This window comes from Hippichthys cyanospilos, chromosome 7, assembly GCF_059441005.1.
Source record: "Hippichthys cyanospilos isolate Australia breed blue-spotted pipefish chromosome 7, RoL_Hcya_1.0, whole genome shotgun sequence".
Taxonomy (NCBI): Eukaryota; Metazoa; Chordata; class Actinopteri; order Syngnathiformes; family Syngnathidae; genus Hippichthys; species Hippichthys cyanospilos.
In genome coordinates, this window is record NC_142375.1 from 8,444,624 (window position 1) to 8,462,024 (window position 17,401).

A 17,401-nucleotide genomic window follows, 5' to 3' on the forward strand; every position below is an offset into this window, starting at 1 on the left:
TCCTGTTGTCAAACGTTTAATGCATACCTACAAAATACAAAAATAAACATCACACAAACCTCACTCTGGAGAGAAAAAAAACAAGGCTTTTGACCTATTTATGTAAAACAGGCCTGATAAATGAGACAACAATAAAGGAGAGCAGACTTATTGAAGTACGATAGTCCAACCTGGGGTCACAAAATACTGTAAACATAATCACAAAACATTCTACTTATTCTTTCCATCTTGAAATGAGGAAAAAACTGGATGACATTTAAAAAACAAAAAACAGTGTCCTTCTACTTAATGTGTAAATATTTCATGAACTCAAGTAATTTTGATCCAACACAAAACAATGTCCACTTGCACGTTTCCACACACCAGATTCAGCTTTTTCAAACAAGCACACGTCCTCGTGGTCTGCAGGAGGACCAGCTCTGTGAGGTCCTTGCAGGCTTTGTTTTCAATGGCCCTCGCTTGGCTTCAAGCAGCTGTTTGCTTCTGAATCCAGTCTTGTGTTCAGTTGTCACAACTCTCCTGTGTCTTTCGGACACCTTTTCCTGGATCCTGAAGCGTGAAAGAGAGCATCGGCTCGGCTGATGACAAAATGTTCTGACGGCGGTCCAAATATATTTATAATAATATATTTAATACAAGCATACATTGTTATCAAAAATGCATGCAATACCTGACCAAATTGTCTACATTTTTTGTTGTTGTCAATATTTAATATCTTTTCATGGGACAACACAGAGCAGAGCTGGTAAGGACTCATAAATCCACAACAGAATACTCACAAGATCTCTCTTTTCCCCAAGAGAGACTTCTGCCTTGCAGCAGATAGAGAACGCCTTCCTTTTGGACCCTTGGTTTGCCCCATCTGAAAAAGCAAAAACACACGTAGGAATTGTTGGTGCGACAATCAGAAATATAGCGCTAACATTTGAAGCTTTGCTCATTGTATTCATATCCTGCATGTTTATGTGTGTGTGGGGGAGGGGGGGGGGGGGGGGGGTTAAAGCCCTACGTTGTGAGGAAGTCAGCTAATCCTTCTATACAGTGGCACTGATATTTGCAATCAGAAAGTTTTCACAACAGCAAATCTATGTCTCGGACTTAAACATAAAAAAAACATGTTGTGCAAAGTTAAAAACAAAGCCATCCAACATTGAAAAAAAAGAAATTGGCAAATCTACAAGCATTTGTTTTCATAATTTCATACTTTGCTTGGTCCATCTTTCATCTTTCTGACTTTTATCCCATCTTCAAGTGTTACGCTTGGATTAAGCTTGACACGTTCATGAGCTCCACGCATCAAATGTTATGCAACAGGGGCATTTTTCCTTGTGTGAGGAAGTAAGAAAGAGGGAAATGCTCAATGCATGGATTTAAAAAAAAAAAATGACATGCAAGTTTCGTTGTAAATAAGTTTTACTGTATAAATGGGTATGGTACTATGGTACACGTAATATATGACAGAAAAATTATTGTTGGACTTTTATTTTGAAGTTCTTCCCAGAAGCAGTCACGACAACACTTAACCATAATCTTTGGTTCCCAGAGTGAGCAGGCTCCAATTTGAGCATCACGCTGTTGTTCTGAAATCAATCATGTCCGCACGGTGTTGTTTGGAAACAAAGTTCAAACTGTCAATCCAGGGCACTAAAGAAAAACACTAATCAAGCTACGACTAACGTTCTTTTTTTCCATTAACGCTCTTTTTTTATGTTCTTTTTTTTCCACTTCTTTTGATTTTGATATTATGGTCTGGCTTGCTGGACCCTATTTCGGACATGCTTGTGTCTGGATGGTGATGTGTGGTTGGACGTGTGTTGTCAAATTTGCCATTTGTCTTGGTCGGCCATTTTGTTACCAAACATAAGTGAAACACGCCAGACTTAAAAAATTTACCTAATGCAATGGATATTCCTTCTTGGTCACTTTGTAAGATGGTGTCGGCGAGAAAAAAATATGAACCAAATACTGTATAACCAAAATAAGACATCTGAAAACTGATGCACAATATATTGTAAACTGAACAGCCTGTTGCAATATGCATATTGTCACTTCATCTTGAGATACACCGATATACTGACATTATTGCCAGCCCAACAAATAGCATATTAAAATATCATTTCATGATATCATTTTTGACTGACTTGTATCAAGTCGTGCAAATTGTAATAAATCAAAATGATTTAAAATGAATCAAAATGTCCAGTAGCACCTTGAGTTTTAGTTAAATTCATTGTCATTGAATAGTTTTAAACCTTTTTTAGAGTGGGTTTATTAAGCCTGTATTTTTTTGAAAACGTTACTTTGTTTACTTTTTTCAAACCACTTCCCTGCAGTCACTGACTGAATTACTTACAGTATCTGCTGAAAGATAAAGGTTCTATTTTATTTTCTCCCGCCTTAACTGAAGAGATGCATTCAAAGCCTGGTTGAACTGAAATTTTAGTTTGCAATATGAAGAAAAAAAAAAGGCACTCAAAAATTTGCAAAAGTTCATGCGCTCACGGGTCGAGGAACCGTCGTTCGCTATGTCACACAGTGCTTTTCACAGCATTTTTCCCATATGGCTTGAAAACCGCCAGTTACCTGTCGTCTGATCATTCTTTCCCTGAGCAGCTCTCTGTCCAAACGAATCAGGTGCATCCTTTCCGCCACTGACAGGCAGAAGAAGATATCGTATATTTCGTAACGGGCCGCTCGCAGCTGGAAGAGGGAAACAGTCACACAGCAGACGCTAGCTTGAGTCAACATGTGAAATCTCACTATCCGTTCTGGGTAATTTGCTATTTAAGGAATAAATCCACATTGGCAGGAGGCAAGTCAACAGATGGGTATGGCATGTGGCTGACTTAATACCTGCAGAGAGACTCTGTGCCGTAATAAAAGATCCTGTTTGTCACAGATTTCCCTTTTGTGAGTAGGCAGCTGGAAATCCCCCAGGAATTGTTTTGTGTCCTGAAAGTAAAACACCACACTTAGTAATCACAGAAGAAAATAAATATTTAAATTTGAGCATAAAGAACAAATGAATCCAATTAAAAGCCTCATTTACTGTCAGTTTAGTCTCGAGCAGAGTACACACATAGCGTAATGCCGGATTTGAGCATTTTGCTTAAATCCTATTGGTTAACAGGGGCACGTTTATCGGATTATATTAAGTGGATGCAAATTTTTATGTGAGGTCAACACAAGGTCAGCCAATGCCCAACCATGGTTCACTGCACTCCTTTGTTTTCCAGCAGTCTGGATACCATGTGACACAATTGTACACAAACAGAAATCTGGTTAGGGGTAGAACACTCATGTACTTACTATAGAATATTTTTAGAATCAATTAGTTGATTGATTATCCCACGATTAACTGAATTATCAGACAAAATTTGTCATTTGAAATAAGGTTTATTACTAAGCAAATTTCCCCAATTGCGGTTGTGTATGTAGTACTATGAATTGGAAAAACAACAGCAAAAGCAATACCACACGAGAAGGACTAAAACTAATCTTACTGAAGCAGATTCCGGTCCTGGTTTGGTCATCGGTTTCAAAAGTAAAACAGTACTGTATTTGCAAATGGCATATTTTGAATACACAAACAAGATAACCAGTCCAGTTTAATGAAGGACTATAGAAACCGGGGAAACGTTACTGCTGACGCTGAAATCAGAGGATTTGTCCTCTTAAATTACAACACCAGCTTTGAACGATTACTACTCGATAAAAAAAAGTTGTCGATTAACTTTGCTCCGGTTTTGTGAAGTGTGTGGTGCCTTGTGTAGGAGTTTCTCGTACACAGCATTATTAGAGCAGTAAGGAAACCTTCTCAATATTGTCTTCGTTCCACGTGCTTCACCTTGTAAAAATCAGATGCCAAAAATCAACGTGTGCACCCTGCTTTGAAGAACCGCGGTAGAAGCGACAAAAGCATTTCAGCATACCAAAGCAGCGCTGTTTAGCTCGAGCAGATGCCACAATGGCAGGCTTTACTCACCCCAATGATGCGCACCAGCTGTGCCACTCTCTCAGTCTTGAGCAGCCTGCGCGTCAGATAGCCTTTGACAGCAGCTAACAGCAGGGGGCGGCATTGCTCTAGAGGAGGGCCGGGGGGCTAATGAAGAGGGAACGAGTGATGAGCCGCGTGAATAATGAAAACATGAGACGAAGAGAGGAGAATGCTAATTCCGTCTGTGACAACCAATTAATTTTGCAGACTCTCAAGGTCTTTTGCTTGGCATCTGTTTAGTGCATCCATGCAAACGCACAGCTTTAACACAGAATCATAAACGACGATAGGTTGTTGTCTCTCACTTGTTGATTGAGAAGAGATAACGAGTGCTTGCACAAAAGAAGTGATTTAAAAAAAAACAGGGGTCAGAGGAACTTATAAATGTTTTAACTTGAAAGAGTAGAATAACTGGTGATAAATACATACAGTAAAGAGAAAAACAGCAGAACGTCTCACATCACCGACAAACACAAGAGTAATACCTGAGAGACTTTTGGAAACGTTCCTGTGAACTCAAGACGAAAGCCTGACAGAGAGTGTGAGAATGACGAGCTCTGGGTTGGCCAGTAATGCACTGCAAGTGCCTAAGAAGGGAAGTCAGGCATACTGACGTGGGGTTGCAGTGTGAGTGTGTGTGTGCGTGTGTGTGCTGGTGCATGTATGAGCACCAGCAGATATTGGGGGAAGCAGACAAGGTTGGCAAATATTGAATTGGAATTGAAAGAAAATGAGGCAGGAGGAAGGAATTAATTGAGGGTAGAGAGAAAGAGGCAGAAGTGAAGGGATGGAGAATGGGAGCGGGACGATGTGGATAATGAGATAGGAGAGAAGACAGAATGTATACAGCCAGAAAGAAAAAAAAAAAAACAGCACAGGAAGCATGAGACAAAACCGAGAGATGAGACACCAAAAAAACAAAACAAAACAAAACAAAAAGACCAGGACGATCTGGCACTTAACCATGGACACTCATGAATTAAAGACATTATCTTTTGCTTTTCTGTGTCAATTCCCTCGCTCCCCTCCTCCCTCTGAGCAAAGGCTCCAGCCAGCATGGGCAACCATCTAATCACAAATCACAGGAGGGCAGAGAGGAGACGAAAAGGAACATTTTTATTTTATGGCTTGAGTTCATTACATTGTTGTAAAGGATATATTAATTAAACAGGGTCCGTGATTAATATGTCGAGAACATCCAACTAAAAACAAGCTGAAGATAGAGGAAATGAATGGCAAAGAACAGCTGGCGCCCTTGAAGTGTGCACGCACACACACACACGCACACACACACACATACAGGCATGCACACAGGCCACCATACAATCTAAGCTCTTAGGCAGGTGATGAAACATTTATGTTGGAATACCTCGGTTTTTGTTTTTTTTTTGTTCTTTCGGGCAGAAATTCTGAAGGTCTCTTGTAATGAGCCCTGTCTGTGGTCTGCCTATGACCTGGCTCTTTGGAAAGCACTCCATCAGGTAATGCAACATCATTTTACATGTGAATTCATGGATGAATGAATGAATGCAATGCAATGCAATTTATTCATTAATTCATTTAAATGGAGCAGAGAATCTTTTCACTTAACATGTAACCTAAAAAATATTCAACATTTATTCTCTGTCTTTGAATAGATGGCTTTGGGTGGAGTCACAATCTTTGCACAAATGAATTATGGTTGCTCCACAGTAATTATTATTATCAGACCTTCAGAGCAGAAAGTGATGTAACATCACGCAAGAAATGGCCCAATAGGATAGCGGAGCTTTGTGTGACTACTGTACAGTGTAATAAATATGTACCTAGTAGAAAAATGGAGCCGACATCATTATTGTTTTCCAGCACTTTCTAGCTTTTTGCTCAAAGAATTGAACAGACATTCACAATCTTTTTTTTTTTAATCCACTTTTCTGTTTTCACACTGAAAATCAATGTTTTAAATATGGTAGTTTGTGTCTCACCTTGCGCTGTCTCTTGTGCTCTCCTTGCAGAGCTCTGACTTGAGCGGCGTGGACCTTTTTTCGTTCTTCCGTAAAGTGGTCATTCCCAGGTGAGGCCACTGAACATAAAACAACCGTCATCTATTAATCCATCCATCAATTTTCTCTCGCGCCTCAGATTTGACACTTGAGAGTTGAGACATCCCATCTGACTTCGGGACAGTCTTTGGTTACAACCCGGACTGGTCGCCAGCCAATTGTACTTCTGACTCATTTATTTGCGATTCAAATCAATCGTTTTCAATGTGCAACAAACACAGGAGTACATTTAATCCCATTTTGTTAGCGTATTTGTATTTTCATGTTTCATATCAAATTCTAAGAAGCTGGAAACAGTTAATGGAATTATCCAAAAAAAAAAGTGAGCATTATAGAAATGATCTGTGCATGTGATGGAGGAATGAATTCCTGAATGTAGCCTGTCAACCTTCTAGCAAGGAAGTAAATTGTGTAAATTGTGTGACCGAGCCCTCCACAGTGTAAAGTATAGAACCTTAACAGTATTTCTATTTTTTCTAAGGAATTCATTTCTAAGGAATATGCCTCCCTTACTATTTCCTCTTTTATAATACATTTATTTTCACGTTATAAAGAAAACTGCAATTGTACTAAATCGAATAAATTCATGTACATTCCCATGCATTCAATAAAAAGTTAAAATTCACATTGAAAATTAACATTTCAGTAACTAACAACACCAGCGCCTGAGCTGACATGGCACACATGAAAACATGAGCATGCATGTCTATGGCTGAAATACAGCTATCAAAACAATCGTTATTGTGAAGATAAAAGAGCCATGAGACGAATTGGGAAAACTTTTAAAGTAAAAAAAAATCTTTCTGCAGGGATGTTATATCTGCCTCAGAAGTCAGAACAAAGTCTGGAATCCAAACTATTATAAACGTGTCAATATTTGAGGCCTGTTGTGTTGTGAATATCTTAGAACTTTGACTGACGGTTGTCATAAAAATAAATGTACATACCAGCTGAATCACAAACATACATTCAACACTCACAAGCAGAATTGAACGTTTATAAATGAGAAGTCATGATAAATGAACGTGCAACAGTAAAAAGCGTGAAAGTTGCGCATACGTTTGTGGAATTGAAGATGTGAAAATCATGTTCGGTATGTCCTGTATTTAGATTTGTGCCAAAACATAAACAACTATATCTTAGTAAAAAAAATAAACAATACAAGACGCCTTACTGAGATGATTTTTATAGCTGATGGAATGTGCATTTAACATGTGGGTCTTACCTCTGCAAGTGCTGCAGCTGGACATAACCTCCGAAAGGGCTTCAGTGCTCGGTGCTACCGTCATATCAAGGTTGTCTGTCACATGCAAGAGTAGTCTCCTCTCGACCTCGGATGACGTGCCCTCAATACCTGCCATGCCCCTGGGGGTCAGCCCGTTTGCTTGAACCAAGTAGTCATCCGAATCCTGCTCGGACCCCGAATCCTCAAGGGGCCACACATCAGACATCGTGTCCCCATCCAACGATCGGCTGACAGAGAGCACATTAGCGGAGCTATGAACGTCCATAGACAACTTGTGCGCTCTTTCGGAATGATGTGAATTGCTGCCCGACAATACCGAAACATCTTGAGGGACTGCGGCTCCTGATAGAAGATTTCTACAAACATTAAGAATTGGCATACACTTGGCTACAGTGAGCACACGTTTAGCTGGTGACTGCTGCTTTCCGCTTCCCTGGAGATGTCCAGACATCACGTTGAATGCTTCTTCATTGATTTGTTCCCGAAAGGGAAAGGTGTTGACCAGACTGAGCTCTGCTAAATTAACAACTTCTTTTTCTTTATCCTGCAAGACTGAAGGACTGTTGTCTAGGCTGTTTTGCTCATCTGTGTTTCCAAGCATATTTCTGTTAAAGTCAAGTGATTGTCTATTTGGACCCTCATTATTCCTTTGGTCGAGCTTTTCTCCATTTACTTCATCAGGCCTATCCTCCCATTTCTCTCCAATTTCCATGAGGGATGAGCCCAGGTCAGAAATCAATTCTTTTAAGGTAGACAAGCAGGACTCCAGCTGGTTCATGTGCTGTGAACTCTGGACTGTGACGCTTGGTGCGTCACCCAGGTTTTGTTCTTCAACAGCCTTGTGGCTTTCATTATAGCTTGAGCTAACCAAAACTTTACCCCTGATGTTATCGCCTCCTCCATCTGGTAAACTATTTGAAGAAATATTGTAAACAGGACTGTGACACAAATAAGGCACTGGGATGGCGTGATGAGTACCATGCCCTTGCAGATAAATAAGCGGGTCCGTGGCAGCCTCATCGCCGGTAATGTAATCGACTTTTGGACTTTGGGATTGGGACAATGGCTGCGGGTGAGGAAGAACGATTTGTTCAGATACTTTTTCAGGGTCACGGTTTGCCTTTCTGCAGTTAGTGTTCATTGTTTTAACAAACCTCTTCTCTTTAGTTTTTCTACCCCCTGTACTTTTATAATGAAACTCATTGTTCTCCTTATCAGAGAGGCTCTTCTCCTCAACACATGGTTTCTCTTGTGCTTTCTCCTGATTTCTAGCATTTTTGGCTTGGTTCCTAAGCAAGCGCTGTTGCTCGCGGTACTCCTGAGATTTTCTCAGCAGCTCCTGGAGGCTTGGCCGATTAGAAGACTGTGATTGTGGTCGGGCTACCTGGGTGCACACTGACTCTGGACTTGCTGGGATGATCTGCTGAGTAAGCTGATCAGTACATTTAGAATCAAAGCTTGGCGTTTGACGTAACTCAGGAACGTCTGAAGTGCGACACGTCTCTGACGAGGGGACGGAGACCACCCCTTGCTTAATGTTTTGGCCTTCCTTCATATCAAGTGCAGTTGAAGAGGGAAGATTATCTTGACTCTCGGCACTTATCGTTTGACTCTTTTCACTTCTGTCTTCAGGGAAATGGTCACTTTTGATTGAATCCTTGGCAAATGCAGCAGAACAACTGTCATTCATTATTATAAAATCATGACAAAGGGATGACTCTTGTCCACTTCTCTCCAATTCTTCTCCATCTATGGGGGGGTAGCTAATAATATCGGGCATGTTGACAATTGTCTTTGAAGTTGTGTCAAAGAAAAAGTCAGTGGTATTATTAGTTTCCTCTGGGCCATGGCCAGCACTCCTTATGTCAAGACATTCTGAAAGAGCAGTGTTATTTTCCAAAGATGCATGAGTCATACAGTCTAGGGGTACAGAACAGTGATTTGCACTGTTAAAATAATTTGGTTTAGGGGCTTGTTGGTTTCCAAGATCAACATGGCGCTGTTCCTTGTGACCTGGTTGAGGAATCACATGAGAGGTGAAAAAGGCACTATTTGTTGTTGATGAGAACTGAGGAAGGCATGGACTATCATTCATTTCTGTATCTTCATTTATACTTTGCTGATTAGATTCAGTGGAGGTGGAGGAACCCAAGGATTTGGGGGTGACCTTTAATTCCTGAAGTAAGTCCTCCAATGTTGGTGAATGCCTCATCTGTAATTTTAAAAAACAAACTATAAGTCTACCTGTGGTGTTGAGAAGAAAAATAGAGGTGCTTTATGAATAAAAACCACATCCAAACATGTTTGGTTGTGTTGAAGCTCAAAACAGCTTGATAAAATCATTTGCCAAGACAACATACACACAGCCATACCAAGAATTCTATATTTGGTTTAATAATAAAACAGATTGTACTCCACGGAAGAAAATGCAGTCTTTAATTACCTATTTTACGACTGCAATTCTGATATTGAGATATCACAATTTTTTTCGTGAAATCGTTCAGCCCTTGTCTTTGCCACAACACGTACCGACAAATATTTTTATTTCAGGGGGCATATATCTACTTTCAAGTACCTGAACATCGTGTAGAATTGTTTGCACGTATGCCAGTCTTTGATTGCCCTTCAACCTTTGACGAGTAGCATATTTTTGCGCTGCTTCTCTGTGTTGCTGCATTTCTTCTCGCAGTGTATCGTTGAGCTGTTTTGAAAGAAATTAGTTATGAGATGGAACTCAGATATTAAAAAAAAAAATACTAACATTGCCACAGATGATGGTTATTATCACAAATAAACTATTTACTTATAATTACTTATTATTTAGTTATGGGATTAGGGAATGTTACAAACTCACTCCAGTACCCATTAAACACTTCTCACAAAAAGTTAGGAATACCCTCATAGAGTGAAAATTCAATAAATAAATCTAAACTTGAATTTAATTTTTTCTAAACATGTGCATGTTCATTTCCAAGTGAGCTATTACCGGCTATTGGCCAACAAGGGCATGATTCACAACAGGTCTATGACTGTTTTGTTGTTATTTGTTTTTTCTTTGTTTTTAAATCAAAACTATTACTAGAACCTCGTTCTATCCAGTAACGACACAGAGACATGGTTGGTGGGTTTGATACATATCAAATATCTCCTTGACTATTCGAGTATGTTGCGTTCTGGTCGTCCAATGTCCAGTAATGAAAGCAACACGTTTGGTAAAATTTGTTGGTGAACAAAAAAATTATGCGAAATGTACAATAACAGACAAAAGTTTGACAAATGCATGAAAAACGGTCGACGTGATCAAATTTAGTAAATGGTTGAGAGTGCATTTTGTGATCACGTTAAAACCACCCAAATGCCCCAGTGGTGAGCAATTGATCGTTTCAAGCAAGAAGAATGTACAAGTGAGCTCCAAGTCAAGACTCAAGGACTTCATTTTAACCAAAAGATGATGTATGTTACCTAAATTAAGAGCTAGGTAGATAGAAAGAAACGCTCATACCACGGGGGGCAGGATAGGCGCTCCATAGATGCGAATTACAGAAGACGCTGACTTTTTGCGTTCCTCCTCCTTTTTCTGCAGACGTGACAGACGATTACGCACAAATGTATCGTAGTCCTCCATTGGATTTTTCCTGACAGTCGAGGATCAAACTAAGCTCCGGTGCTATTTTCTCTTTGATAACGGTAGCTATGACGTGCCAATGATATTTAGCTAGCTGGCTGGCTAATTTTGGAGATAAGTATCTCGCTATTTCGTTGGTTAATCAAGAGACAAGTAAATTTATTAATCCCAAATAAGAACGTTGAGGAAACACTCGCATTATCACCTCCATTTAAGTCAATAATAAGAGTAACCCAATTTGTGCAAGTCAAGCGTGTTTACGTTTTACCCGCCTCTCTTCCCGGCGAAACTAGCACCAGTGTTGACAGTTTGGAGATCAAGAAGACCAGGACTGGATTTCACGGATTTATTGACAACAACAAGATATAAGAAAAAAAAGGAGAACATTTTCAAGAACATACAAAAAAATATTTTTTGTTTCACTTTTCAAAGCCTTGATACCAAGTGATATATCGTTTATAAAGTTCCGAGGTATCAACTTGATAGAGTTTATAGAAGTCCGTATATTCACAAACGCCAGTTCGTTGGGCGCGAAGAAGAGTGCTACTGAAATAAAACGCGACAGTGCCTCCTACAGGGACAATGGGTGCATTTCTTGAATGGACGTTTGTTTTTCTTTTGGTCCACTAATTTAAGACACTGCATTTATGGGCTACCACAGGACACACACACACACACACACACACACACACACACACACACACACACGCACACGCACACGCACGCGCACGCGCACGCACACGCTCACACGCACACACACACACAAAGAAACCAACAACGAACTTAAATTTCAATCAGAATGTTTGATGAACGCACTAATCTTAATATGTAGTAAAATATGTATTATAATTATTATGTAGAGGACAACACACATGGTTTACTTCTTCCAGTATTTAATGGATTTTTTTTTTCTTCCAAATACCATATTCTAATTTCCTAAAAGGGGAAATTTGTTTTTCATTTGCTGGAAGCTATAATCATTAGAAATGATACAATTTGCAATTATGATAATATTTCACTGTGTGTGTAGCGTTGCGGATTATGCTTCAATTTGATAATTTCAAGTATAGTGAAATGAGATATTTTTACTTTTACAATATTCTAATGCATGTGGTCAAGACGAGGATGACAGTGGTTTGACATAAGTGATAACAAAATTTACATTAATTCAAGAGCTGCTAAACACTGCTATCCCTTGCAACTCTATGTCCAATGTCCATTTTCTCTGTCATCTGAAATCCTCCTTTGCGTTTTGTGGAAATAACCGGAGAAAGCTGACAAAATTGTGTGTCAAATCTAGATGGAACAAATTTACTTGCAATGAAAAAATACTAAACAAATGATCTATTTTAAACCATGTTTATTGGTCATATACAAAATAAAGTAAACTGTTTATTGACAAACATACAGTATATACATCAATAAATAAAAAAAAAACATTAGACTGATGATGAAACAGTTAATTCCTAATTACCAGTACCTTGTCATCATCACTTATGTATCTACAAAAATGAAATAAAACAATAATTTAGTTGAAGATAAATACTTACAAAGACTGTCACATTTTCAGTATTTTCCCATAGAAAGAACAGTTTAATAATTTATTACACCCCATACAGAAATAGTACAAAACACATATTTTCTTATTACAGGACCTTTTCTGAACAGGCTGTGTCACAGTCAGACAAACTCACTACTTCTCTATAACTTTAAATTGACCATTGTTTACTTTCAGACACAAAAATATCCCAGCTTTAATGTATAATCTGACCAAAGGATCACCATTAGATACACATAGTTTGAAGGGCAAACAGACAACAGTGTGATGAAAAAGAAGAAAACAGCAAAAATATGTTGAAATGATTTGATGCCAGTGCAGGACCAGCCGAAGCAAAGCGAACATTATTATTGATCAGCGCACCAAACAAACGATCAAAGGACTGTTTGGTTCATTTACTCTCATTGATCAGCTTTGGAGGTGGTTGAAGGCTTTTAGTCAGAATGTGTGATTGACTACAGAGAGAAATAACTGAGTGACTACTGATAAGAGGTTATTGATAAGAATTCTCTGTACAATCGTTAGACGTTTTCAACAAGGGTTCAGTTAATTCAGTCTCCAAAGCGTGAAAATTGTTCACTTTTATCATTTGTCACTAGGTCTTTTCCTGTGTCATAAAATATGTATGAATATGATTTACGAGCAGTTGCTTGGGCTAGTGATGAAACGTCTTTTCATTAGTAACAAAAAATGTCTGTGCAGGAAGCAGAAAAAGATGTCAAGCTCATAATATGTGTAACGGAAACCCCGTTTGATAATGACTGCAGGTCAAATTTCAGCTGACACAATGTTTGGATGAACTACATTCAAGACCAAACACACAGCTTCACACGAGAAGAACACAACAAGAAACGATGTCTGTCGAAATGAAATAGATAGAAAAATATCAGATTTTTTCCTGTCTACATTAATAAATACAATAATATGCTGGGGGAAGCAAGGCAAGTCACAACACAAAAACCAGATATAAACAAATAAACCGCAAAACATTTGATACCCAGTCACATACTGTATTGCTAAACACTGTGAATATAAACTCTTTAACCTTGCCACAACACACTGAACCTGAACAATTTGACACAAGCAACAATAGCAGTACGTCTCCTGTGTTTGCAGTTTGCATATTAAGACAACTAAACACCGTCTTGACACCATTACATTCACAACGTATGGTATTCATCCTGAATGTTGAGACAGGGTTTGACATTGAGAATTTTAGCAAAAACCTTTTCCTTTTTTTTATAGAGCAAAACCAAGTACACCATATCAAACACAATAGTCAAAAACAGAACAAATAAATTTAACAAGCATCATGAGACAAGGAGGAAACCTCACAATAACAAGGAAGCAATACGTTAAAAAAGAAAACGACACATTTTAAACCTATGAAGCGTGTTATATTGTGGACATGACTTTGTTTGCAAATCCATACCATAATTTATTAGTTTACATTTTTAATTTTTAGGCTATAGAGGAGGAGGAAGGCGATTTATCAAACTGATATTCAGTGGAGCTGTTGTTTAGTCTCCCTGTTGTGTGCACATATTTGATCCATCCATCCATTTTCCATTGCCGCTTATCCTCACTTGGGTCGCCGGTGTGTACAACTTAAAAGCTTTATAAACTTGGTACTGAAAACTGCAAAAGCGATAAAGTGGTTTCAGTAAGCATCGTATGCTTTTCCAGTCTTGTAGATTACATCTATCTTGACAAAATAATCTATTAAGATTAGGTTTTCCTTCCTAAAGTGTTTCAAGCAATTTTCCAATGGCTGCAAGTCACACCTTGATAGATGAGCCATGAAATAGCAGGTTTTATCGTTCACTCTGTAAGACATCATGTACATTGTACATGTAAAAGAAGATGAATACAAATTAATCTTAACATTAAATGTACCCACAGTTGAGGAAAAAAAAGCTTCACATCACTGTTACTTTGAAGCATGCGAGAGCACAACTTAAGAAGTAAGTTAAAGATCAGAAAGTAAAAAAAAAAAAATTAAAAACCAGAAATACAGAATATGGGCAGGTGATTCAACATGTTCAGATTATAATAAGAGAACTAACACGGTTAGCCGCTGTGTCATCACTCGCCCTGAAGTCAAACAAGGATCAAAGTTGTGACCATCAAGTACAATGAAAGTTATAGTTTCCCCATCACATACACAGCACACCACACGCTAGTTCACGGCTACACACAAGTGCCTAGTCACAAGAGAAAGAACAAAGCTATTCAGTAGTTAAGCCACTTTTGGTACAGTTGCAAAATAGAGAGATACTGTATATCAAACTGATTTTGTCACCTTATTTTTCACAGGTCAATACAAACAATGCAAAGCTAGCTGTCCTTATAAAAGTTGAGATGCTACCATACACAGACAATGATTCATTATTTTTTTTAAAGAACACCACACAAGTTCTTTTTAATTGTAAAGCTTATGTTAGTGACTCTTCATTTATGTGAACGCATGTAAAAACAAAACCTAAGAAAAACAATTTTGTCAGTCATCGGCTGAACTACTCTGAGAAGCAGACTGTACCATTCAATAAGCTTTTTGTTGGGAGTTTCCTCAAGAATTATTTAAATTGAGGAAATAACTCTATGATATAAATTTGTGGATACCGCACATGCACAAATGCAAAATCACACAATGGATGTTATTGTTATCATGATCATTATTACGGTATTATGGTCGGAGGCTTCTACATAGCTCATAGAACAACGCAGAGCTGAAAGCTATCGAAGACATCCGGACTGCTCACTTTATTAGAGTGATTGCAATATTAACCAATGCTTTTTCTTTACTTCTGCAAATGTTTCAATGAGCAGTCCTAGGCATTTCCCCTTCTACTTTTTTCCAAATGTTTACATCTGTTGAGAATCATAAAAAAGATTTGTTGAGATTTTTTTTCCACAGTTACATGTAGTTTTTCCTATTTTTTTTAAATCAATTCTTCTGTTGGCTACCTGTGATGACATTGGAATTAAAAATAAAAACAGGGCCAATATGAGAAGTCAAGACCGTAGAAAAAAAAGACACGTGACCAAATATAACAAAGCGATTGTGAATTTCACGGAATTCCTGATATATAACAATTCACACACAGAGAATACAATTTGAACCTCATGTGAATGACAACACAGTACAAAACAGTAAAAATACAAGTAACACAATTGCATTTCATATATACGTATATTCTGTTCTGATATGACAAGGTTGCAGCAAGACTCATCTGCAGCCAATGAAATTAACGGGTCACATGAGATGGATGATCTATCAGACTATTGTGTCTCTGAATCCATCACGGAAATGTTCCATTGCCATCTGTTTGTTTAACCGTGGAATGGAACATTGGGTCCTGACTACAACGAGGGTTCTTTTCAATGATCAACTTTCAAATGCCCGATCCTTTGTGAGAAAGGCTTGGCCAAGTGCTCCGCTTCCATCTTGTCCTTCACTGCACTTGTGACCTGTCAAGTAAGTCGGTGTGGAGACACAGGCCACCAGGGCAGTGAAGGAGCCGTGGCAAGCGGAAATTCTTAGACGCAGCTGAATTCCATCCTGATTCACCTTTGTCAATCCAAAACCTCCCTCAAGACCGTGCATCCGTTTTGGACTTCACAATTGTAATGACACTCGTCGCCGTTGCTGCCTTCCCGGGTATGAGTGGGCCAATGACTGATGACGCCACACCTCCTCCTCCCCCTCCAGCCCGGACTCCGACCCCCACGGTGGGGCTTCTCGCCACAGTCCTGGCAAAGGTCTGTAAGGCCTCATATTTGGACCTGAGAGCGTCCAGCTCCAGGCGCATGGAGGCGTTCTCATTGGCCAGTTTGTCCACTTCCTGTTGCAGCTGGGCCTTTTGTTTCTCCAGCTCTTCCTTCTGGGTGACTCTCTTGACCCGGCAGCTGGCGGCGTAGCCCCGATTCTTCAGGGTGCGCCGCCGCTGCTTCAGTTGCAGGATCTCTTCCTTGGTGAGCCCCCGGAGATGCTGGTTCAGCTCCCGCACTGACATGGTCACCAGCTCGTCATCTGTCAAGCTGGTGCCATTCTCCCCTGGCTCTCGCTTCACCTTCATAAAGGAAGAAGGAATCACATCAAATACACCTCGGTCAATCAAACACAACAAAATGTGCGTGTAGACAGGGGGCTCTATTGGACGCACATGCCGTGTAATCAAGAGAAGACGAAACAAAGAAAGTCACAGAATAAGCAGAAAAAATAGACCGTTTGTCTGTGACTAACGTTGCGCTGGAAGGTTTGGTTGAGCATTTTGTCTTTTAAATATACAATGCTTAAAGAGGAAGTCAAGACAAAAACGATTGTTTATAAAAACACAATCGATGCGCCCCCACTCTTCCAAACATGGCATTAGGGGTGGAACAACAGCTTGACTGCTCTTGCTCTACTGCAACTGTTGCTCCTGACTTCCAATACAAACAATGCAACATTGTTCTGAAATCACGTTCAGTCGCTAATTCAGGGCGCCAACTAATGACTTAATTACATTAACATTGACATGTGACACCTGTTGCCATTGTTTACTGGCGGCTTGGGGTTCTTTATTGCTGTGTCTAGCATGAATTAGCCGGAGAGCTGGTTTGAGAAACATAAATAACGCTGCACACTTTGACGCTGATAGCCTTACACAGTTGCTGTACCTAGAGATCACCTTTTAGCAAACCATGCTTGCTCAAAAGATTTTTATTGCATTCTTATAGTATTGTGGAATATGAATGAAAAAAAACGAATTCCACCCGTATGTACAGTATCTATCTCAAAGAGTGGCCGTTTTATCGTCTCTTTGTTGACTGAATATGACATGACAGTGCCCAGCGCTCAGGTTAGAATTACAAGGTACAATTACTGAGTTTCGTCATATGACATCCACATGCCGAGCTGTGATTGGGCTTTGCCAGACTGAGCGATTAT

At 39.3% G+C, this 17,401-nt stretch overlaps 2 protein-coding genes and 1 long non-coding RNA gene across 8 annotated transcripts in view; 1 reads left to right on the forward strand and 2 right to left on the reverse strand.

Moving 5' to 3' along the window:
* Positions 1 to 11,204, reverse strand: cp110 (centriolar coiled-coil protein 110). Of its 3 annotated transcripts, XM_088419346.1 has the most exons (9): positions 10,788 to 11,204; positions 9,861 to 9,986; positions 7,265 to 9,497; positions 5,962 to 6,059; positions 3,986 to 4,102; positions 2,854 to 2,952; positions 2,584 to 2,700; positions 780 to 862; positions 1 to 549 (listed from the first exon to the last, which is right to left on the reverse strand). In XM_088419346.1, exons 1-9 carry the CDS (start codon positions 10,908 to 10,910, stop codon positions 378 to 380), a joined length of 3,168 nt encoding a protein of 1,055 aa, XP_088275472.1. In that variant the 5' UTR covers positions 10,911 to 11,204; the 3' UTR covers positions 1 to 377. The 3 variants fall into 3 exon arrangements, with proteins under 3 accessions (XP_088275472.1, XP_088275474.1, XP_088275475.1); XM_088419348.1 differs by lacking the exon at positions 9,861 to 9,986; XM_088419349.1 differs by lacking the exons at positions 1 to 549; positions 780 to 862 and adding an exon at positions 890 to 1,325.
* LOC148420892 (uncharacterized) overlaps positions 5,303 to 17,401 on the forward strand; it is a 16,582-nt gene continuing 4,483 nt past the window's right edge. The window contains exons 1-3 of one of the 2 annotated variants that reach the window (XR_015866129.1): positions 5,303 to 5,478; positions 5,992 to 6,050; positions 6,119 to 6,468. This is a non-coding gene — a long non-coding RNA (uncharacterized LOC148420892). Of the gene's footprint in view, positions 5,479 to 5,991; positions 6,051 to 6,118; positions 6,469 to 17,401 lie in introns of those variants that run through there. The other variant, XR_015866128.1, reaches the window with a different exon arrangement.
* The window catches only part of mafgb (MAF bZIP transcription factor Gb), a 25,346-nt gene continuing 20,198 nt past the window's right edge, over positions 12,254 to 17,401 (reverse strand). For all 3 annotated transcript variants that reach the window (XM_088419351.1, XM_088419350.1, XM_088419352.1), the window contains one exon: positions 12,254 to 16,541. In XM_088419351.1, the coding sequence (XP_088275477.1) occupies positions 16,062 to 16,541 (480 nt within the window). In that variant the 3' untranslated portion in view covers positions 12,254 to 16,061. The remainder of the gene's footprint in view (positions 16,542 to 17,401) is intronic.